Genomic DNA, 24,593 nt, shown 5'->3' on the forward strand with positions numbered 1-24,593 from the left:
TCGTCAAAACGGTAGTTCAAAACAAAAACCCATACTTGTAGACAATTAAATCAAGTTCAAATCTTGCAAAATTATTCTACAATTCTATCACGATTTTTAAGAATAACGTATAGCATGTGAGAAAAGAGGCTCGTGCAAAAACTAATCGATAAAAAATATTCCATCCAGGATCAAAGCCTTGAAATTAATGAGTAAGCTAAATAAATTAAGCAAATTTTCAAGAAATGATAAGTGAAAAGGAAAGAAAATAACAAGTAGGTATGGCTAAATTGAAAACGTTTATCATTTTTTTTTATTATATTTTGTTTAGAAGTGTGATTGTGATTATTTTTTAAAAGTATTTTTTATTTAGAAATATATCAAAATAATTTTTTTAAAATAATTTTTTTATATCAGTGCAATAAAATAATAAAAAAGAAGCACTACTTAAATTCATATCATTTTTTGTAATTTATATATCGTATGATTCGTGAAGATTGATTAATTTGAACTCCGAGATATAGAAGAAGCACAAGTACTTTATCTTCTTTTATCCCTAAATAAAAGAAACTTTGATTTGGATGGATGAATTGATATTGCTTCCACTTTCCACCTCAAAAGCCTCCCTTGTTTATGTTATAATCGCATAGCCTTTCACATGCTATACGTTAGTTTTTATTTACACTACTTAACATTCTTAAATTAATGTCTTAACTATATATAATTGTACGAGAAAATTTACGTACAGAGTATATGGTAGCTATTTATTCATAAGAGGATGTCGATAAGGACATGTGAGTGAGAAGAATGAAGTATAAAACTATACTTTATTCGATATCACTGTTAAATCCGTTATAAATTTACTTTTATTTACAATGTCATCCATCCTTTGATTGATTGTCAAGGATGGAACTATACTATCACCTCAAATTCCGAACATACATAACAAAATCACACACATGTTTTTGTCCCCGCAGAGTACGAGGATAAATAAATAATCATTTATTTAATTATTTCCATTCCCTTTGAAAAAAATAAATTCTTTACTATCTTTACTTCCTTCTTCTTTAGCATTTGAGATTTATTTGACATGGTTCTTGAATTATAACTCTTGATTTTCAATTAAAACTTTAACATTATTTTTTCATAAATAAATTATGATAGATATGAATTAAAATAACTTTAAGTTAGAAACATGTTTAATAAAAATAACTTAAAACAACTTGTTTTTGAAGAATATTGAATGTAGTATAAATTATAAAGTTAAGAGTTTATTATTTCTAACATGTTGATAATATATTAAATAAAATCATGTCAAATATAATCTAGTATATAATGTTTGGTTTTGTAATACAAGATATTTTTATCAAAGTTTTTTTTGTTTAAAAATATATTAAAATATTTTTTCAGATTTTTATTATTATTGATATCAAATATATTAAAATTATCAATAAAATTTTTAAAAAAATAAAACACAAAAATAATATATTTTTAAAGCTAAACACACCGAAACACAGTTAAAAGTTCAAAAACAAACTATAATTATAATTTCTGATTCGACTCATAATTATTAAGTCATACTAGAGCAAATGGTTGCTTGATTCTTCTAGCCCCGGATGCAGTGATAATCCGGTGCGCATTTCCAAAAATTCTGTTGATGAATCGTCCTGGACTCTTCTGTTCATTAAATTATTTTGGACTTGAACACCACACGTGCCCCCCAAAAGTTTTTGGATAGAAGGTAGGTGGGCAATGGTGGATGAGCCAAGAACACCCTCGTAGAGCTGCAGGTATCAGCCTCGATCGAGACATAAAAGTATAAAACTAGCTGGTCTGATGAGCGTCACAGGCCTTCAGCTTCTGAGCAAGGTCACTGTCAAAAATAGAATTTCCTGGAGAGTAAACTCTCGCAGCCTTGGATTCAAGGCGCTGTTTCATGGGCAAACGCCAAATGGTATGCATTTGGCTCTCAAGTTTGGTAACAGATTCACTGCACGCCTTGATGCTGATTGGTAAATAATTGATATTGATGAGTTCTCAAAGTTGCTGACACCTTGAAACTATCCTCGAATTTATTCATTGGCTAAAAGTGTATCACCCACCTTTAGTTTCTTTTCTAACCAGATAGCCCCCTTTTTTAAAAATAAAAAATAAAAATTGGAGGCGTAGAAGATCATGGCACCAAGTGAAGCAAGAAAAAAAGAGTGTCGAAAAGCTTCGAAAGTGATACCACTATAATGCATAGAGCCCCCCCTTTTTTTTGCAGGCAAAAGTGAAATGACCTCTCATGTAATATATATATAATCTGTATTTGTGTTGTTGATAGCTAAGTTGTGTTGATTCAACCCATGTCATTCATGGTATTGTTCTTCTTATTTTAATTATATTTTTAATTAATTTTGAATTTTAATTACTTTTCTTGGCTTTAATTCAAAAGTGTTCAGTCCTACCTTTTCTTCCCTCTTTATTCTTCTACCTCCTAATCCACAACTGTGCAACGAACTTTTTTATTATTATTACTAAGGCGTTATCTCTCTTCGTGCGTGTGTGTGCCCAACTTGCTGCTATCTTTATCTTCCTCCTCTCTAGTCAAAATCTTAAAGAAAGCTCCTATGTCTAATTTCTTTTCTTTATAACTCTCTTCTTCTGATTCTTGCACAAACAATACCATTAGAGTTCAAGTTTCAAACCATAGCAATAGGCCATCGCATGATGTACTTCTCCCCATTCTTAGTGTCGCTTATTTTTATAAACAAGCATTGCAAAGTTTGTACAATATATTTTTTCTTATCTTCAATTTTTATAAATTTATGTTTAGCAAGTTTAATTTTAAATCTAATTTAGATCAAATCTCGGGTTATAAGATCATTTGTTATTATTAATATGGGTGTATAGGTCAATTTGCTCATACATCGACTAATTTTATGAGTTTTGAAGTTAACGATCATGTAAATTTCTAATAACACTGAGATTTATAAAACTCAAACTGGTGATTTATAAAGAGAAAATCTAGGTTTTATCTGATTAAACTACATATCTCAAAATTAAATATCTATTTTTAATATTATTTGAGCTCAATGATACCTAACCATAACAAAGTGTTATTTTTCAATTTCTCGGAACTGTGCTACTTTTTTATTTTTTTTAAAAAAAAATATTATATATATATATATATATATATCAACTCCAGCGAACTAAAGAAATTATAGGGGCAAAAGGTACGTACATAACTTAAGTAGCAATAACGTTGCCAGATTTGACTGGAACATACTGGTGGTTGAATAATGGTGATTGATTGATTGTACTGAGTTGCCGGCAGATTTGTATTTATTAGTTTCCTGCTTGAAATGTGGGTTTAAATATCGATGTAGATGTATCACATGCAGGTCATATGCCCCATATTTTTGTACTTCCAAATCATTTTGTGGGGAGGGAACATCATCCATGGTAGCTCGGAAGCCTGCATTCTCTGTGAATTCTATTAATTTCATATAATATCGAAGCTGGCAGGCAGGCTGGCTGACTACTAGACCCCTCAAATCAGAATTCCATGATAGAACATAGAGCAAAAGAAACCAGTCTAGGGCATTCAGAAATTTTGGCAGCTTTGTACTACATACAAGTCAAGTTTCAGCTCAGACGGGCAATTAGAGAAAGCAAGATGGTATGGTCATTTAATGGGGGCACTGCCGGGTGACCTAACCTGAAATAAATGCATTATGTACGAAATATATAGGATATATATACCCATTGATGATCCCTTAGCGAGGAAAATTCAAGAGGGAGACTGTTCTTTCCGGCAGTCAAAGTAAAGGCTTATGAGGAATGAGTTGTAGAATAACCCCTGCTTGCAAGGCACCGTCCGAAACCCGGCTCCCTCTATGTCAGAGAGAGAGATACCATAGCTGCCAAAATCAATGGAAATCTACACGAATCCTCCAAGTTATTTGTTGCATGTGATGTGCACATGATTGGATGCGTCTGTTGGTTAAAAGAAAGCAAGGGGAAGATACACTGCACAAGTTGACTCGTGATTCCTGAAAAATGCATAATCAAGGATCATGCCAGACCTCTCTCTCTCTCTCTCTCTCTCTCTCTCTCTCTCTCTCTTCGTCTGGGCCATTGACTAAAAAGAGGTCAACCCATGTGCCTCTGGATAATAAATCAAGCCAGTGGCATGCGAATTGTCCATGGAAAACAACGAACTTGAACGTGGAAGATATTTTAACACCCAAAACCAGTCGGATCCTGCCGCAGAAAGTTAACCCTTGTTCACGGCAAGAGGTTTTGATGCAACAAAAACCCATTCACCCTATCAAGACTAGTAATAGTTAGACCTGAAAACAGACGAGGGACACGGAGACGTTGCTTTCTGGTGTTAAAGGAATGACACGACTAAACCTAACTTCTTATGGAATCAGATGTTACAACCTTCTCAGGGATTCTGAGAACAATGCAGGAAATTAAATAATGTCAAAAGTTCTAATATCCACACCTGCTTGAAGACTGGAGAACATGCAGAACTTACAGGATACTGGGCGCAGAAATCAAGGGAAACAACATGTCATGTACTGTTGATCTGCCATTTGTTGTCTAATAAAAACAAATAAAATCATATAAAAAACCTACAGAAGTGATAAATATAACGAAATCCCCCAACTTTCCCCTGCCAACATGGAACTCAGACATCCAGCAGCACAGGGCAGGTTTATAGATTATATGGGTTTCAGATTAGTCTTTGATTTTGACAACCCAACTCCAGGGAACCAGCTGATATGGTCCACAAGTAATTATGTGAACTTTATAGATATTATACAGACCTATAGGATAGAGAAATAGCATTTAGCAATGATGGCACCCAGTGAAGTTGTTTATTCCACCCAGTGAAGTTTTGAAATCACATCCTGCAAGGGGATTGGAAGCGAGCTCGCCGTTCTGTTCCAACGTTAAGTAAGAGTTTTGACGACTGCAGCATCTGATCTCACAGATCTCTAAAGCTGAATGCACTAAATAGATCCACTAGATTAAATGCAACGTTCAAGGGACCTAAGCTTTTCTTAACCTACATCATCTCTTTCTCAGATCATGCCTTTCGCTTACGAATCTCTCTTCGTCATCACATCATGACCCGTCTCTCTTAACTCGACCTAGAAATGAAATCACTTGATATAAAGAAAAGGTTATTTATCAACGAAAGCCCAGAGCTGAATTTTCTATATCAAACTGAACAGATAATACGATATCAGTTGTCGTCAAGGTAAATAAAATTACAATCCAAAAGACAAGTTTAATGCAAGGACAAAAGTGATTCTCATCTGAAACCTGAGTCACTGCATAATATTCAACAAGAGCGAAGTGAAACAGATTCTACTGACATTACACTTTTTAGTTCTTCCCTTACGAAAGAAGAATGATTCTTTGACTCTTCCAACTCTTGGATCTATTACCAGAATCATTCTCAACCGAGACTCCACTTGCTTCACTCAGAAAGACGAGGCTCTCCACAAAAGTATCCAAATAAAATGTGTCCGACAAAAATATTCCACAACCCCGATTGTCCTTTGTCCACCTCTCCCCAAAAGTATAACCTCGTCATTTGTCATTTTTCCTAAATGCAATTAATCTTATTACTTACCCCTTTCAAATGGTCCAAGATTCCGAAGCACTGTGCTCTTTCTTCATCCACGCTGAATAATGCTCTTCCCTTGACCAGGTCCTGGAAGGTACCGACGAAAGCATTCTATTAAACACCTTAACAATCTGGAATTGCCATATCCCCGAACACTCCATTCCTCAGAGTAAATGGTATAAATTACAAGGGATGCATCATCCCTCTTCAACGGATCATATGCAAGCCAATGACAAGCACCATTTACAAAAGCAGACCTCGCCAGCTACTAAATAAAGCACCTCAGATCATTAGAAATCATTCTACAAGACCTCGACCGCCATTTTCTAATCTTTCAAAGAGACTAAATATCATGTATACTAAATCTAGATGTCCAAAATCTTGAGCATCGTCAATAGTCATTAGAACCTATACTTTTAAACGAACAAAAAAGTTTTTCAGCATAGTAATCAGGAAAACCCCCAACTGGGTATAGAAGGTAAAACTCTTTCGCTTCTTTCGAGAAACATTTTATTAATTAGAAGTAGGTCGTTGTTTCTTATGGTGGTTTTGCTAAGAAGGCGGGTGATGAAAGTAGGAAAAGAAATTCAAGAGCATCGTGTTTTTGAAACGCACCTGAATCTCAGTAGGGATTTCACTGGTAATCTTGAAAGAATTTATATCAACGGTTCTTGTGGGTATTATCTAAAGTTTTTTCTCCTCCCTGTTTCTACCAAGTTTACACTGTTGAAAAACCAAAACCCTTTCTCTCTGTTCTCTCCGAAACCCCACACCTTTCGTTTAAATTTTAAATGGGCCGAAGCCTTCTATCTTTATTTATTTATTTCACTGGAAGAAAAATGTTTTCGTTTGCCCACAAAATAAAATATTATAAAATACAAGGAAATGATTGATAGAATTAAATTTAGTATTAATATTTTTAAATTATTAATTAACTTCTTCTTTATTTTATGTCAAGTTTAAATATTTTTATTTAATATCGTAAAAATTTAATTTAAACAAAAATATAAAAAAAGTTGGTTTATCATTCTATAAAATCATGGAATGAGAACAACAATAAAAGAACTGAGAACAGCTTCACCTCCGACCACAAAATTACAAAATAGTAATTCACAAATTACTGCCACCATCTTTATAATAACTCGTCAAGGTTCTAACGTTTACAAGCTGTAACATACAGTAGTTGTTCTTAGATAAACTTCAATGTATTGAAGTGTAACGTAAAATATGAAATCTCTTTTTCCATTAAAGTGTGTTATTCAAGTGCAGGAAAAAATTGAATCCATGGTGAGATCAAAGTGCAGCAACCCTCTCGAAATGGTTTTTCAATCTGTTAAAATGAGGGAGAAAAGGATGGTAGCAGTTCTTAAGTTCATCTTGAAGGAGATAAATGACAACACTGTACAGGTAACCTCTACGGAACCACTGGTACAGTATTGGGTTTTAAATAACAAAAAAATCCCCCCTCTAATTCCCTACTCGTTAATAAGTTGTCAATCACTGTAAGAAAAAATTGAGAAATCAGTTGATCTGATATGCTGTGGTGGGGGTGGGGAAGAGTATCTGTCCTGAAAGATACAATATGCGAGGCATTAAAGGGCTTTCTTCACATCAAAATAGTTGGAACGCTCCTTGTTTGCAGCATCAACATCATCTGGAGACGCCACGGCAACTGAAACCCATCTATCTTTAACAGCCTCGATTACCTCCCCAAATTCCTTGAAGTCCTTCAAACTGTGGACAAAAGGAAAGAGAAGAAAGAAATGTTCAAATCTTGAAAAATGGTCTTGATTTTTAACCTGGCATGAAAGACTCGAACAGATTTAATGACACAAATGTTGGTGTTAATCTATATTCAAAATGGCATTCATGATATATCATTAAAGTCATTCAAATCAATGGATTCCGTAATGTAAATGATATGAGCCTGATCAGTTTTCCCATTATTTCCTTTTTCCATTTCTTTAAAAGAAACTAGCTCTGTCTACCATTCTGGGTGATAACCAATCAATGTTTTTGTATTTATACAGGAGGAGTTTTTGGTCAAGGCAAACAATAAGCAAATAAACATCAATCTTTACCTGGTTGACAATATTTCTTCACGTCTCTTTTGCCTTTCTTCTTCTGTGATTCCCATTAAATGCCGCAATAAACTGAAAAGCAATGTAATACATTTTTTTTAGTGTGCTTGATTATAATATAAAATATAAAAGCCAATTAGAACCGCATTTCCCTAAAGTCTTTTTTACTTAACCACCGACTTCCAATTTCAGGCTCGTAGAATTTGATTCCTCATAGATGTTGGTTTTTGTATTTTTTTTGGATACGGGTTTGGTGGGGTGGGGGTAAATAGAAATGAGTTCAATTTTCCTTGTTTCGAGAACACAAGTTGATAAAAAGCTAAAGTCATAACAGCAACACCCTAAAAAGGCAGACAGAGAAGCTAGCAGCCAAACCTACTAACACACAAACACCCCCACGTACAATAGAAGAAGCTATTGTAGATGTTCTAAGTGCCTCTGACAGGGCCAATGTTGTGGTTGCATCTCTACCTCACTAAAATATTCCAATCCGAAAAGTATTAGCAGTATGTCACACTGATTCAAATTTTCAATGAAATCTTTGATAGATGATAGCTTACGGTTTTAAGCTTTTTAGTTTTGATAATGGTTGTATTTACCGGAAGAATGTGTGTTTATGTTTGAGATAGACTTTGACACTTTGTGTTATTCGATTATGTTATGTTGGTTTTAGTTTTTGGGTTTGTTTGAACAGGATGGTCCAATGCTAAAAGATGCCAAGACTCCACTGATTTCAAGGGCAAATACTAGTGGTAATAAAACAGTGAATGAAAAGATTGGAGTTTTGGTTGATAAGAACCGGGTAGGACGATGGAAGGTTAATGATGAAACAAAGGTTCTGAAACATATTCTCCACATACCTACTATAACCTTTGGCATCTGGCAGCTGGTATGAATCCACGTCTCCAATAGTCCCAATTATTGCTTTGGAGAGAGTATCGTCGTCCATTTCTAATTGACGTAGAAAAGCACCAGTTCCATCATATACATCAAGTGTCTTCAACAAGTTGGGATCACGATAGGATAAAAAGGAGAACACTCCTACAAAAATAACAAAAATCATAAATTGAATTCCAATGGTTAGATTTATATTATAGCAATTACAAATCCTTTTCTGTTCCAAACAGTGCGTAATCGGAACTCCATGCCAAGCACTGTGTCTCATTGTTTTACCTGAGTGAGTATCAAGATCACAAAACCCTCCATATGCCCCACCACTAACACGCACACGATCCCACAACCATGTGTTGCTAATGTATTTGGAGATAACATAAGCACTCCCATTAAGCTGATAACCAGTGTCATAGATATTAGCAGCTTTGCCAACATAATTAACCTGTAGAAGGTGAAAGTTTAGAAATTTCCCCTGGCAACCAGAAAAGAAGACGAAACAGCAGACAGGGAAATAATTTTTTCACCTGTGTAGGAATCACAATAGCTTCATTTCCTGGAGAAAGTCGAGCATTCCAAGAAGCAGCTTCAACAGAAGACTTGCTAGGAAGCAAATCAAGAAACTTGCTAACATACTTTTCTGAGTTGGTGAGATTTTTCCCATCAGCGGTCATGTTTATCAAGCAGCCATTCTTTGATAACAAGGATGTACGAATTTCCTCTAGAGATGATGATACTCCAGCCCAATCTTGATCAACTCTCTCCTCAAGAGCTTGCAGGAATTCCAAGTAACTATGACCCCAACAATTGAGTTGTGTCAGTATCATTTCATTTGCAGTAAGAAAGCTCTCCACAAAACTTGAATCTTTCATAATTTATTTATACATGTGAAGCAATTAGCATTATGTCAAAATTGTATATCATTTATTGCACATGTATTAAAATCCTAGAACTGAAACACTTGTATCATATGAGGTTGTTGGATGAAATCAAAGAATTACAGATTAACCAAAAGATGAACATTCCAACCTTACACCACCCATTTGTTCGGAAATCCATCCTGTAACATTTAACTTTGCATCCATTCTTGTAGTTGCAATTCTGTGGCCACTGCCTCTTAAACGGTTCTGAAGATATTTTTCAGAACATCGAGATTATGTTCTTAAAGGTAAGACCCAATTGCATTTCTGATTCAACAGACAAAAAAAAATGAATAAGTACCTCCATTCCTGCTTTGCTTTGGGAAACGAACTGCTTAAAGCGTTGCTGGTCCGTAAATTGGACTTCTTGAAGAACGCAATTAACCTACAACAAATAGCATTTCATCAATTCATTGCATCCCAAGGCAACTGATTCTGTAAATGTCGCTATAGACTTTGAAACATAAAGCGTCAGCTCGAGTATTAGAAAATAGGTCTCTAACTATGGTACAGATGTTTGCAGCAAGTGACAAAAGTGGGCTTGAAAAAAATAAAATAAAATAAAACCATATAAACCCTTAATAAAAAACAATCTTCATGAAAGTAAACTTATAGCTATATAGTGTACATGCTTACGCAATACCAATAATTAAAAAATGTTGTTAATTTGCCCGGTTTCTTCCGCTGGTTCAGGTATTAAAGAAGAATTTACTAGGACATACAATAAAAAAAGGGGAAAAAGGAAAGCATATCCAGATTCTAGAATGCATTGCCAATCAGTACATTCAAATGCAAGATACCAGTATTTCAGCAAACAGGAACAAGCAAGTGAAAAACATCAAAAGGAACTAGAGCAAAACTAATCAAGTTTCTCCCAGTGTGCTGATGCCTTTAGGAAAAACAAGGCAACTGCAATATCTACAATGACAGAAGTGCTTGAAAGCCACTTCAACTGGATATAGTGAAAACAATTCAGCTGTACTTACCAGGTTGAATAAGTCCTCAACACGACCTGCCATGGCTTTACCCTGAGCAATTATATGACTGCATGGATCCTCCCTGCCTTGAACGGATGATGTGAATGGATAAACTGATATACCTCCAGTTTTTCTTCCAATCAACTGGTTAAGTTGCACAAAGGTCAAATCCTTTGTGCCCATTTCAAGCAATGACTGACTGTGAGAGCATTGAGAAATAGAATGTGATTATATAGTCTGCAAAGAAATACACAGGGCGCAGCGCGCAGCAATTGAAATTGATAAAGAAGGGCACATGTTAAGTTTTAAGATTTCTGTTCGGTTAGCCTGACCTAAGTTAAATTTTAACATATGTTCATAGTGGAGACAGGAGAAAAAAAAACATTCACAACAAGAAATGACCGTGGAAATATTCTTCAAGGCAACATCTCACCAGAAAAGTGGCACTAGAGGAAGAAGTTCTTGCTTCAGTGATCTCATATTAAAGACAATTTCAGCATAAAGGACATCATTTGTGAAGAGGTCATGCTTCAATACTTTCACTCCATTGATATCCCCAGCCTACAGTTAGTATATAAATGCTAAGCACAAGTCCCCAAAATGGTCATATGCAGGACATTCAAGCACAAAACACTAAAAGCTTAACAATAACCTCAGTGGGAACATGTATGGGTTCTTTGGGAATGTCAAGCAAAGAGAGGCTTGGAACACTTCTTAAAGCTTCAGGTGGGTCAGGAGTTTCCTGCTTTAATCTCAGCTCCTGTGTAGCACGTGCTAGCTCAGCAAGATCTTCTTCAGTCATGCTTGCTTTTACTTTCTCCAAAATTTCTCTTTCAGCAGCTTCATCACGAGAAGCTTTCTCAGGATCAGGCTGAAACAGAAAACACCCAGTGTCACTGATGCAATTACTGTACAGTCATATATAGAAAATGAAATTTCAGACTAAAATGATTACCTGCATTTCAATGGTAACACGATGAAGATTGTTCAAGATAAATTTCTCAATTAAAGGAGAAAAAACAGCTTTGGAACCTTCCTCATCTATTCTTGCTTTTAGGGCCATCAAGGGTTTCTCATACTTTAAAGGCTCAAAGGGATCCATATCATATATCCATTTGCTCTGCAAACCAAAACCACATCAATGATATCTGAAATAAATAAATGATGACTGGTTTGCAGAAATGAGGGGAAAAACATGCAAAACTTACAATGGATTGAAGCATCAGTGATAAGCCACGAGGAAATGACCCAGTGTTGTTTTCCCTGAGAGAAAACTCGATTGTATTCATGGAAGCCTCCACGGCATCTGTCTCAAATCCTTCCTCTGCTAACTTCTTAAGTGTACTCATGACTAATTCTTCTACCTTTTCAATGTGTTCTTCGGAGACACCCTTCAACCCAATACTAAATTGTGGTTGAAGCAGCTCATCTTCAACTCCACCACCAACAATGGCATCTCCAAGACCACTTTCCAGTAAGATTTTCCTCAAGGGTGAAGCAGGGGTTCCCAACATAAGATGATCCAAAAAGCCAAGAGTAAGCTCAGTTTCCAAGTCTAAGGGCTTATCTGCTAGCAACCAATTAAGGCATACCATATGCTTCTTTTTCAAATCACTGCCATCACCAGCTGGATATTTCTCAACAATCCTGACAGGCTCTGAAAAGAATTTCTGTTGCTCAATCCTTGACTCATTTGAAGCTGAACTTGCATCGAACATATCTAGATACTCTGAGAGAGAAAGAGAGAACAATTCAAGTACAAGTTTCTCAGAATCCTGAAATTGCTAATTACTGAGCTGGAATATTACAGGTGATAGTATACAAGATGAATGTGGATGGTATAATGGTCTTAAGGTACACAACGAACACTATTCCTTATATAAACAACTTAAGATTTCAAAAGCAAATTGATCATAGAAATTGAAATGGGACATGAACAATCACTAGGCCAGCCTACAGGCTTTGTAAATACACACACACTTAACACATTCTATTTAAACTGTATGATAGCATGATGAAGCATGATGATATGAATATTTAGACAGATTAAAATCAAAGAAACAGTTGCCAAATTCCATCAGGCAAAACCCACTAAATGAATATAAAGTTTGGTTTCAATCTAGTTTTCTGATAATAAAGTTTGACAATTATGGTCCACATCCTTTCACCTTCACACCTCTAGCTCTGCAAATGCTTCCCTTTAGGAAAAAATCACCTGAGCATTTTCTAAGATATTCAGCATGCCTTGCATTTAAGTGAAAAAGAAGCGTTTAAATGCAATGCTTTCATAACTTATCAACAGGGATGGAACTTGGAAGCAGTACCACTCAGGATGCGTAAGCGCTCAGTTGGATCGTCATCTCCATAAAACCATATCCTGGCATTGCTGGGGTGGTAATATTTACCGTGAAACTCCTGTATTATTTTAATCAGTAAAGAAGAGAGTCCTGTATGTACCTATTCATAATCAAGAATACACTGATCCTACATGAAACCATGCATAAGCACATGTACAAGCGAAGGAAATAACATATATAGCACACTCACTACAGTAACAGAGATCACACACATGCAAAAAATAAATTAATAAATTCACGCATAAATATTTGCACATTATTGAAAATATTTGACAGCAGATGTACTTTACAGAAAAATCACACCAGGAAGTCAAAGTTCTTGTGCCTGGTAATACATACCAGTGAATGGAAAATGAAGTATTCACTGTCCTAATTTATTTTGAAAAAAAAAAACATGTATTGTTTTATAAGCTTCTAAAAGCTAAAAACCATTATGAAAACACTCATGTTTTCTAAAACAGAGATGGATGAGTAACATCAAAGATCCAGAAGTTTATGAATCACGTAGTAGAACACTTTTACACTAACAAACTAGAACAGGGATGTTGAGACTGACCTTAAATTGCTCAAACGTCAATTTGGGAATAACTTTTGGATCCCCTCCACTATCAACACCATAGGTATTGTCTGGGAAAAGAGCCTACACAGAAGTTACGAGTGACAGTTACTAAAGATAACATAATTGTAGTGGAGGCATGTCCATAAAACAAATAATCTATAATGAGCTAATTATCAAACTAATAGCATCCAAATAATTGCTTTCTCAAAATTGCACTCGTGAATGATTGCATGCAGGCATGACTAAACATCTAAGCAGTCAACGTGTTTCATACTGAAATAAGTAAGATCAAACAATTAGAGAAAAGGGAACTTGCCAGCTGAGCAGTCCGTCCTAGAATATTATCAGGTTGGGAATAGACACCCTTCATCTCATTAAAAACAACTCCTGGGATTTAGGAGAAATAAACTCATTAAAGGTGAAGATACTACATGCAAAACAAGGAATAATACTGCCAAACAAGTAGCTGGGTATATTTCTTAAAATATGCAACCTTTATAAGAGATTTCTTCTGAAGGGTTGTTGAGCTCAAGATGCCAACCCTCCTGTTGAAAAGTATGGTGATCCTCCACACATTTAGGAAAGAATACAGCATCCAGGTATACATCAACCAAGTTATAGAAATCCTGTTTTGAAAAACAAGATCCAAGTATTAACATCTAAACAAAATCCAAATGAAATAAAAAATCGCTATTGCCCAAAGTTGCAATATCATACATTTACTAATTCACTGTTACCTTTGTGTTCGTGGAAGCAACTGGGTAGCAGGTCCTATCAGGATAAGTGAATGCATTCAGAAAAGTATGCAGACTTCCTTTCAATAACTCAACAAATGGTTCTTTCAATGGGTACTTCCTTGACCCACATAACACACTGTGTTCCAATATGTGTGGTATCCCAGTTGAATCCTTCCTGCATTACACCATTAATCATGATCAGTAGCTTGCACGTCAACTAATTTGGCTACAAAATTTGACTGGCGTAAGATTTTATCAGGTCATCTCTCAAGAATCTATAAAAATAAAAAACTTAGCCAAACTTTTCGCTAAAAACCAAACTGCAAAGAGCATAAAACACAACAATTTTAATTTTCAAATACAAAACACTCCGTAGCCAATTCCTTTCACAAATTCAACACCTACAATCATAATAAATTCAAACTTTTCAATGATATCCACGCTCTTCTACTAAAGTACAAATAAACCTCACCATTTAAACACTAAGTTAATCTTAAAGCAACAAAAAAAGGAAAGTCAAATCCTATAAAGATAACAATCACAAAAAATAAAGATTTCAATAATATCCATTTTCTTAATCAAAACCACTAGAATTGCATCCACTTAAAATCAAATTAAGCTTAAAACACGGTGATAATACTAATAATAATGCTAAGAACTTACGGCGGAGTGCGAAAAACAATGCCGAAAACTTTATTCTCATCATCATTGGAAACAGACATGACTTCAGCTCCAGTTTTTTTATGCTTGAATAACACAGCTCTTGATTTACACTCTCCGATGAACTCCTCTGATACTTTCTCAAATCCATATTTCGCCGCAACCTCGTCAGTCAAGGTACTAGCATCTGCAACCACACACACAATCAAAGCTCAAATTTTCATTTTTCTGATTAAATTAATTTTTTTTAAAATGAAGAACACGTGACCTGGAGAGCATTGGGTGGCGATGGCTTGAAGAGAGGAGGAAGAGAAGGGGTGTTTGATGAGGTGGAAAGAGGATGAGTATGGCGTGGCAGAGAGAGGGAGTAAACTAAAGCGGCGGCGGAGAAGGAGGGAGCGAGAGGTGAGGGGGTTAATCGGCCGGTGAAGATTGCGAGGGGTGAAGAGCGAGGAGCGTCGCGATTTCGATGAGGAAGAGAAAAGGCGAAAGAAGTTGCGGGGAGAGTGGTAGCGAGGGAAAAGGAGTAATTTGTTGGAAGAGCGAAGGAGAATTGCTGTCTCCATTTTCGTAGGGGGGGGGGGGGGGGGGGGTTAAGGTTTTTGGTTTTGTTTGGGGTTTAACAACGTGGAGAAGAGGGAGAACATCAAAGGGGAAAGAACGGGATGGACGCTACTTGGAGTGTCGTTTTGGGCTTTTTTTATTTTCCTTTATCAGAAAAGCATCGGAATGGCAGTAAAAGATTTCTGTGGTTCACTTCCTTAATGGTAAGGTGTATAGTTTGCTTGGAGAGTCGGAAATGAAGAGAGCCAGGTTACAGTATAATCTTCTTCTTCGAAATTTATATTTTTCATGAAAAATAAATATATCCAGTGCATCTATATTAGAGCTAGAAGTTAAGCTTTTTTTTAGAGTTTGGGTGTGTTTGTTTATGTGGTCATGTTATGTTTTTTAAAAAATTATTTAAATTAGTTATTATTTTATATTTTAAAATCATTTTAATATATTAATATCAAAAATAAATTTTAAAAAACTAACTCCATACGCTTCCTTTTGATATGAAATCCAGAATAACATGGGCAAATCAACATACAACAAGATGAAAATGAAAACGTTTGATAAAGTTGTCGTTTTATGTATTCTTCCACTTCATTACACGCTATGGATGGAAACATATCCTTATCGTATAACATTATTTTTACATAAAAATGGAACTTAATCTAAAACACGAGTCTTGATTTAAATCATTTATCTACATTAAATATAAACTCAACTACACCTAGTAACTCTACTTCGAATTTTTAAAGCTACAGTTCATGTTCAATACTTAAATCATTTAGGTAAGGGCTGAAGGTCTGATTCATTAACCTCACTTCCTTTTTGTTTTAAAATCAGTGAAATTATAAACATATTTGGAACGTGATCCAACATGTATTTTCTCAAATTATTTTAAAAAAATTGTTAAAAATTATTTTTTTAATATTTTTAAATCGTTTTAATATATTGATTTTAAAATTAATTTAAAAAAAATAAAAAATATATATATTATTTTAATATATTTTTAAATAAAAAATATTTTAAATTATAATCAGCAATACTAAAAAAAAAATTTATGTGATTCTTTAATCCATCTATCGCTGTTTTTTAACTACATGGAAAAAATAAAAAATAAAAACCCTCACTTGGTTAGTGGGCCGAGTTTGATTGATGAGAGCAAAGGCCTACGAGAAGAACCGAGGTTTTAGAAAAGAGGTTGCACTAAGAATGGGCTTTCTCCATCCCTACACAACTAAGTTTTGGGCTTTTTCACGATACTTCTTTGTCGTGGATCTGAGCTGTTTAGACCATAAAATCGACGTTTTTATAGCGATGTCAAAAATCAACAACATACTATACACGGCTCAAAGTAAAGCTCGATGCACAGTGACAATGAAAAGTTTTTTTTCGCAATTAGATTGCGAGGAGCAATCCAGTAATGCTAATTTTAACCCAAAAAAAAAATTTCTTAAAAATAAATCCAGATCGATCCTAACATAAAGCTCCCTCTTTTACTTATAATTACAGGTGCAAATTTTCAGACCCTTCAAAATATATTATTCAATAAACACACTTAAAGTATAAAAATTATAATTATAATTACGAGAGGCAGTTAATTAGTTAAATTTTGAGTTTATTTTTGATAATTATAAGTTCGAGTCCTTTTAGGGCCACTGAATATTTATATAATTGTTAATTTTTAAATCAATAAAATTAGTCAAAGTATGTACAAACTAATCGGGATATCATATTAATAAAAAAAAAAATTATAAAGAATTAAATAACATGTTTAATATAGTTATTTTAGTAATTATAAGATTATTTTTAAAACTTAATCAAGTAATTTAATCTTGTGGATTGTTTTTTTTTTTTTTTGGGAAATAGAAGGATAATGGCAAAGAGATAATCGATCATTGAATAAGAGGAATCGAGGAAAAAGGCTTATCTTTTTTTATATATATTAATTTTGATTATCAATCTCTTAATTTATTTTACAAAACAAGTTGAAACTCTGTTTTGTAAAATTAATTGTTAATTTAATATGGAAACATTTAATGACATACAAGGTAAGGGAGATGAAACGCATCAGAACATATTCAGCGCATTAAAACTTGGAAATATAATTTCAAATGATAATTTAAAAAAAAAACAATTAGTGGTAAAATTCTAGATGCTACAAAATACAAGGCCCAAAATAATAAAAATAAATTACAATGAACAATATTTTTTGTGTGTGAATGTGAATACTGGTTTATGAACCACGAAAAGAGGATGTTCTTCTAGTTTTTTGTTTTTGTAAAATAACTAGCTCCCCCCCCCCCCCCCCCTCCCTCAAAAAAAAAAAAAAAAAAAAAGGACAGTGGATATCTGTTAAAAACACATGAAGCCAAAATGGTGGTAGGTAGTCATGATTGTTTAAAAAGATATCTGGCTCCTGAGTTCGTCAATCTCCTTATAGATCAACAACGTTTATCGATCATCCACCACTTCTTCCTCCATATATTCCACACACTCCCTCAATCATGGATTCAAGTTCAAATGAAATAATTCACCAGTGGGGCTCCTACATTCGTGTATACAAAGATGGACGTGTAGAAAGGTTCTTCGGCACCGATAAAGTTCCGTCATCCATCAATTCTACAGATGGGGTATCAACCAAAGACGTGCTCATCGCTCCCGAAATCGACGTATCAGCACGTATTTTTATCCCTGCGAGCACCATAAATTCAGGCCACAAACTCCCTCTCCTGATCTATTTTCATGGTGGAGGGTTCAGGGTTGGATCGCCATTCTGTGCAACATATCATAATTACGTGACCTCTCTTGTCACTGCAGCTAGTGTCGTCGCTGTTTCTATTGATTACAGATTGGCCCCTGAGTATCTGGTCCCAACATGTCACGAGGACTCATGGGTTGCCCTAAAATGGGTGGCGTCACATTCTAATGGTGAAGGTCCTGAAGAATGGATAAGGGACTGTGCTCATTTTGGCCAAGTTTTTCTTGCTGGCGATAGTGGAGGTGCCAATATTGCGCATGACTTGGCTGCTCGAGCTGGGATAGAGAACCTAAATGGAGTGAAGTTAACGGGACTCTGTTTAGTCCATCCATATTTTGGGAGTAAAGATAGCGTGGATGAGTCGTGGATTTTTGTGAGCCCAACTACAAGTGGGTTAGATGATTTTAGATATAATCCAGCTGCTGACTCGAGGATGGCTAGCCTGGGGTGCACCAGGGTGCTAATTTGTCTGGCTGAGAAGGATGTGCTGAGACAGAGAGGGTTGTTTTATTATGAGACATTGAGGAAGAGCGGGTGGGGTGGAGAGGTGGAGATTGTGGAGACAGAAGGAGAGGGCCATGTGTTTCATTTGTTTAACCCAAATTGTGACACCGCTGAAGCCTTATTAAAGAAGCTGGCCTCGTTTATTAACCATGGCTAGGCTTCCTTCCACTCTATTGACCGTGGTTGTAGGGGTGATGCAAATGGAGAGGAGTTTGATGGAGTTTCTGTTCAAGAACAGCATGATCAATCCAAGAATAACGGTGACACTGCAATTGAATCCGATGAAGGTCGTAGCATGTCCGGGAAGGATAATCCCAGCAATCAAACTACTGTGAAAGTCTATCAGAGAAGGAAGCCTCTAGTTAACGGTGGAATTATCAGATTATATCAATTATTAGTTATAGAATTCCATATCAGCAGTTAGTTTCTTAATAGCAATTATTATTAATGTTTAATAATAATTGCTATTATGGTAGAGAGGTTTTTTCTGAGATTATTATTGGAGAGATTCCAGTTTATGGTAGAGACTCCCATGTTTTGGCAGTGAGTTTCTGCCTGTTCTGATGTAATTCTTACTTTCTTGAAAGTAATAAATACAGCAGTTCTCTATTTACAGATTTTATTATTCATTGTTATCAATTACACTTCAAGGGTTGTTGTCTTTAAATCAAATTCTTATTCCCTGCCGCGTCAAGGGGATTGTCTGCTCATTACGACGAACGTTGAATGATAAAAAGAGAAGAAATAATTATTCTTAAATTTGAATAATAGATTTGATGCGGGTGGTTTAAGATCTTGTTTGACTTTGAGGATGGATTTCCTTTTGTTTTATGTTTAGTGAATTGACTCGGTGACTTTTGCGTGGTTGCAGGTGTGAGGGGAGTGGTGGCTGTGATGGGTGGCGAATGGCGGGTCTGATTGTTCCTGGCGGTGTTTGGTCTGGATTTTGTCTTTGAGAATGAGAGAGGAAAGCCTGTGGCGGGTGGTTGTGGAATTGATGTGGTCGTGAGTTTTTTACTGACGAGGCCTGGGTGAATGGGTTTTTGGTTAACTGTGATTGTAATAAAATTACTGTATTGCAAAAAAGGGCATTTTAGCTATTTAAAAAAAAAGTCAATAAAGCTGGCTGCGCACTGTGGATCGGGGACGGTGTTTTCACTTTCTTGCTTTAAAAAAAAAAAACTAATTGGTGAATGATTGATGGTAAATGAGATTATTTTAGTATTTTTAACTTGATGGTAAAAATAACATTTATATTTTTTAATACAATTATATATTTTTTATGTAACCCACAGTACTGAGGTACTAGAACTAGTAGCTATCCAAATAACATCCTAATCAAAGCTGGGAAACTTAAAGATTTCATAAAAAAAACGTAGAATGAATTGAGGAAGAGGAACCGCCACTCGAAATTCATCATTAGCCAAAATTGATTGCGAAAAGCACAATCGATTCTTTCAAACCATAACCTCTAGCTTCCTGGCCCCTTCAAGTAAAACAAGAACCCATGAAACACAAATCAATAAGTTTACACTCATCAATCCATTGTTTATACCTCAAACAAAGAGAGAAATCAAAAGGGGCTCCACCTTTTTTGTCTGCAGGACTAAGCATCTCATTAAAAACACCCAGATCGATGTATCACAGGAACCAGCAATAATTCTAATTATATGGTACAAAAAAGTTGTGTGAAAACACCCAGTGGATTTCCTATGCATGTTTTATAATTTATACTCCTCTGATATGGGATTTGGAATTAAGAGCTTGATTTGTAACTCTGGACTGCATCCAACAATTATAATGGGCTCGTGCCTTGTTTAAATAGAAAGAAAATTCCAGATCAAAAAGGAAAAAGGAAGAAGGTTACAATCTAAAATTGTCTTCCCAGAATATCACAAAGATTTAGTCTAAGAATTGGGGGTCGTGTTCTATTAGTGCACGTAAAGGAAAAAGGTTTCTACTTTCTATAAAGGCCAATATATCACATCAAATACAACACTGAAAGAAAACAAGAGAAGAGACAAGCATACTGATCAGTTTTGGCCATGTATGAAAGAGACAATCTTTTTAAGCATGGCCACAGCATTGTCGCTGGCTGGCTTGAACAGATGAAAGACGTGCCCCTCTCCTTGGACCTCCATAATCTCAATCCCTCCACCCCATCCACTTTTCTTCAAAGTCTCGCAGTATAGCAGGCCCCTATCCCTTAGCAAATCTTTCTCGGCAACAGCAACAAACACCTTGGAGCACCCCAGACTAGACAGGTTTGGATCATAAGTTGGATTGATTAAAGGGTCATCACATCCACTTGTTTTAGGACACGCAACGTGCCATGTTGCACTCATCCCTTTCAAAACTCTTTCTAATTCATTAACTTCATTTCCAATCCGTTCCTCTCCCCAAAAAAAAGGATTTATTAAAACAATACCTGCAACATTTACACCAGTTATTTTCTCTTGACCAAACCTCATAGCCACGTGGTGTGCTATGTTACCACCAGCACTGTCACCAGCCAAGAACACCTTGCTTAAATCAGCATGTTTATTTAGCCACTCTTCAGGTCCGTCTCCGTTGACATGAGATGCAGCCCATTTTAGGGCAGCCCATGAATCATCATATGGAATAGGGATGGGATGTTCTGGTACTCTCCTGTAATCAACAGAGATAGCAATAACTTTAGCCTCGGCGACTAAGAGGTTAACGTAATTATGGTAAGTAGGCGAGAAGGCATTTTCAACGTAGAAGCCTCCCCCATGAACGTAAATTAGGAGAGGAAGCTTTTTGTTGGGATCCACTCCTTTTGGGAGGTAAAGTCTACAAGATAGTCTTGCTTCTTCTGAATAGATGACATCTTTTGACAGGACATTGGATTTGGGATCCTGGGAAGGGGGGACGATTTCGTTGCCAAAGAGCCTCTCTATCCTGCCATCTTTATATAAAATGATAAAGGGAGACAGATCCTTGGCAACATCCTCCTTGGCTGCGTCCATATTGTATGAAAACATGGTGGCTTTTCTTTTCTCTACCCTCTGTTTTACAAGAAATGATGAAGTTGTGGTAGCCTGAGAAAAGAATGGAGGCGGGTCTTTAATTTATATATAGATACGTGAAAGACGTCAGAGACAAAGATCGAAGAATGAAGTTGCTGATTTTAAATCCTCAAGCTATTAATTCTTGGCTAGCACAGCAATGACATAATAAAAGTCTTCTAGATGGGTTGAAATTCTAAAGCGAGAGTGTCCAAGTTCCAAACCTGATCAAACGCTATAATTCTACGTCCACGTTTGTCAAATAAGAAAACTCCAGGAGAACGACGTCGGGAGTTGACTGGCGCGTAATTACTTTACTAATTAATTTTAGTGGCCAACAGAGACTTAAGGTCATGCTAAATTGTAGAATCGCATGGATTTATCATGTGATTAATTCTTTTTTTTATATTAAAAAAAAAAGAAAAAAAAGAAGGGCCCTCCATCTTGAGAATTATCATGAAGCTGTCTTAATTGTAATCCTTTTCTTTTGTAACTAGTCACGGCCGACTACCATCTCAGAAAGGGCCGTCCTAACAACGATTTCTAATGCCGACGTATAAGGCAAGCCAAACAATGCACCGACATTTAGTATAATCTGGACCTAAAAGCATCCATGGTGCATGATGGACTAAACGTAAAATATATGATTTGTGGAAAGGAATTCTACAAGCACGTTGAAATAACGCATGTAAGCATTGCCTTTGAAAAATCCCTCTTTGTTTTCCCCGAGGTGGCTTTAGAATTTCCGGGTTTCATGTTTCAAAAAAAGCCTAATTTGGGATCGTTTGGATTCTATAACATGACTAAGATTTCGTAACCATTTGGTATGCAATAATTTCCTTCTAGAAGGATTGACGGAAATTCCTCGTGTACTTCCACTAGTCGTGGAGATTGAGTGAGTTTTGAATATTTTTTTTTGTTTAAAAGTTATTTGTAATATATTTTTAAATTATTTTAACGTTGTAGAAATAATTTTTTAAAAAAATAAAAAAAATTTTATTTTAATATGTTTTTTGAAATAAAAAAATATTTTAGAATATAGCTGTTATGGTTGCGGCTTAACATATTTCATGGTAAATCTATCTGAGTTCTTAGTTTGGGCTTCGCCCCTTTTACTCCCAGAAAAAAAAAAAATGGACTTGTATTTTTTTATGCCACGACACATCTCAGACTAATCTATGTTTCAGACACTTCTGTGATAAAATATCGAAGGAGCTTTGGGCCCTGGCATCTAACTATTATTTCTGATATTAATATATTAAATATGATTAGAATTAATAAAAAAATTAATTTGGAGTAAAAAAATCTCAAAAAAAAATTAAAAATTAATTTTTAAATGTAAAAACAAACAAAATGAAGTAATTTTTTAATCAATAGTGATGGATTTTTTTTTCTTGTGATAGTGAAACAGAATATAGACAAATTGATTAGTTTATGTTTTTAGACCACAATTATACTGCCTATAATTGCTAGGCAATGTCATGTACCTTTAATCTTCCTTCCTTGATAGTAGAGTCTATTGGATCAAGTCTTTTTTCTTTTTTCTTTTTAATTGGACGTGCAGGTTACATAATTTAACAAGTAACGTTATTTTTAAATGAACCAGGTCTTCTTCTTCTTCTTCTTCTTCTTTTTTCGCTCCCACAAATTTCAATTAATTGTTTCTTCCTCAAAATTAATTAAGTGATGTGATGTAATTTTTTTATATTATTATTAGTAATGTAGGTGTCCGAATTAGTTTGGGTGTACATTGATTAATCTCACGAGTTAACGATTATGTAAGTTTCCGGTGACCTCAAGGTTTATAAGACTCGAACTGGTGACTTCTAGAAAGCAAACCTAAAATCTGACCAATTAAACTATACCATTTAATATTAATGTGATGTAATCGTGTTAATGATGATGTACACACCCTTGGACACAAAAAAAAAATGGTTTCGCGGTTTTGATTCCACTGTTCACGTGTTTTTAAGTTTTTATTTTACATTTTAGTCCTTTAAGTTTCGAGTTTGTTGAGTTGACCATTTTGCATATTTTTAACTTGTGTTTTTATGTTTTTCCAAGCTCGAATATTTTTGCTCTTTCTTCTCACTCTGTCGATGTCTCGTTGAATGAATCATCATTAACTAGCAATTGATTTTACGGAATACAATTTTGTCTTCCTTGTAATAATCAAATTGAGATGCTGAGAATCAATATCAATATAGAGGAAGAAATAGAGCATCTCTCCATAAAAAGCACACAAAATTTTTATTTGACCCCTCAAATTTTATTTTTTTTCCTTTTCCCTTATTGCTTTTTAGGCTATTACCCCTAAACTTTATTTTCATAGCATTTCCATCCCTGAAATTTGACCAGCAAAAGATCACTAAAAAAGTTAAAAGAGTGAGAAGACTCTTGAATAACTAACTATGTTGGTTGTTTTTTAAATAATTTTTTGTGTTAAAATATATGTTAATGATATTTTTTTATTTTAAAAAATTATTTTTTACATTAACACAAAAATAATTTAAAAACATTAAAAAAATATTAATTTAAAGTTAATAAAAAATTAAAAAAATAATTAATTTTTTTAAAAAATAGTTTTGAAACGGACAAACTAACGAACATAAATTTTAATACCTAACAACTTTGGTTTTGATTACAGAACTCATTTGTCTTTTTACCGCCTGTGTGTCCCCTTCCGTCGACGTTTCTTAATGCAATTACAAATGACCACGTCATAAAGTGATTATCTTCAGTTTTGTTTCTCATCGAGAACTTTCACTCACCACCATCCTGTAACTGGCGTCCAGCTACTTTCACCTAAAATAAAAATATTTTCATTATATTATATATTGCCATCCAGTGGAGATGACTATGATGTCCCTACCATCGCGAGTCGGCAGCATCTAACAGCATGGGGTTAAATAACAGGGAGCTTTTTCAAAGTATCACGGTAGTAATAAAATGACGAG

At 35.0% G+C, this 24,593-nt stretch overlaps 3 protein-coding genes and 1 long non-coding RNA gene across 5 annotated transcripts; 1 reads left to right on the plus strand and 3 right to left on the minus strand.

Annotated features, from left to right (window-relative positions):
• Nucleotides 1-3,162: 3,162 nt before the first annotated feature.
• On the minus strand, nt 3,163-6,609 carry LOC118058658 (uncharacterized). 2 transcript variants are annotated; one of them, XR_004689208.2, is made up of 3 exons: nt 5,615-6,609; nt 4,475-5,126; nt 3,163-4,316 (listed from the first exon to the last, which is right to left on the minus strand). It is a non-coding gene; the product is annotated as an uncharacterized lncRNA (long non-coding RNA). The 2 variants fall into 2 exon arrangements; XR_004689207.2 differs by having other exon boundaries at nt 4,475-5,141.
• A 298-nt stretch (nt 6,610-6,907) lies between these two features.
• Nucleotides 6,908-15,586, minus strand: LOC118058659 (presequence protease 1, chloroplastic/mitochondrial). Its single transcript, XM_035071383.2, has 19 exons — nt 15,059-15,586; nt 14,794-14,977; nt 14,131-14,305; nt 13,887-14,019; nt 13,710-13,780; nt 13,391-13,474; nt 12,802-12,892; nt 11,686-12,206; nt 11,433-11,597; nt 11,130-11,348; nt 10,911-11,038; nt 10,487-10,676; nt 9,802-9,885; nt 9,610-9,707; nt 9,108-9,372; nt 8,863-9,025; nt 8,550-8,730; nt 7,690-7,761; nt 6,908-7,342 (listed from the first exon to the last, which is right to left on the minus strand). Exons 1-19 carry the CDS (start codon nt 15,354-15,356, stop codon nt 7,201-7,203), a joined length of 3,264 nt encoding a protein of 1,087 aa, XP_034927274.1. The 5' UTR covers nt 15,357-15,586; the 3' UTR covers nt 6,908-7,200.
• A 2,081-nt stretch (nt 15,587-17,667) lies between these two features.
• On the plus strand, nt 17,668-19,229 carry LOC118058660 (probable carboxylesterase 7). The gene has a single exon (XM_035071384.2). The coding sequence runs from the start codon at nt 17,850-17,852 to the stop codon at nt 18,762-18,764; it is 915 nt and encodes a 304-aa protein (XP_034927275.1). The 5' UTR covers nt 17,668-17,849; the 3' UTR covers nt 18,765-19,229.
• A 763-nt stretch (nt 19,230-19,992) lies between these two features.
• Nucleotides 19,993-21,852, minus strand: LOC118058661 (probable carboxylesterase 12). The gene has a single exon (XM_035071385.2). The coding sequence runs from the start codon at nt 21,610-21,612 to the stop codon at nt 20,641-20,643; it is 972 nt and encodes a 323-aa protein (XP_034927276.1). The 5' UTR covers nt 21,613-21,852; the 3' UTR covers nt 19,993-20,640.
• Nucleotides 21,853-24,593: the final 2,741 nt, after the last annotated feature.

The sequence above is a fragment of the Populus alba genome, chromosome 9 (genome assembly GCF_005239225.2).
Source record: "Populus alba chromosome 9, ASM523922v2, whole genome shotgun sequence".
NCBI classification, from domain to species: Eukaryota; Viridiplantae; Streptophyta; class Magnoliopsida; order Malpighiales; family Salicaceae; genus Populus; species Populus alba.

Excerpts from the sequence above, each read along its gene's own strand:
- LOC118058659 (XM_035071383.2), bottom strand. The coding sequence starts at position 15,356 with ATGGAGACAGCAATTCTCCTTCGCTCTTCCAACAAATTACTCCTTTTC. Across the intron at positions 13,781-13,886 it reads AGAAGAAATCTCTTATAAAG|GAGTTGTTTTTAATGAGATG; the intron begins GTTGCATATTTT and ends CCTAAATCCCAG. Across the intron at positions 10,677-10,910 it reads CCTCTAGTGCCACTTTTCTG|TCAGTCATTGCTTGAAATGG; the intron begins GTGAGATGTTGC and ends ATGCTCTCACAG.
- LOC118058660 (XM_035071384.2), top strand. The coding sequence starts at position 17,850 with ATGGATTCAAGTTCAAATGAAATAATTCACCAGTGGGGCTCCTACATT.
- LOC118058661 (XM_035071385.2), bottom strand. The coding sequence starts at position 21,612 with ATGTTTTCATACAATATGGACGCAGCCAAGGAGGATGTTGCCAAGGAT.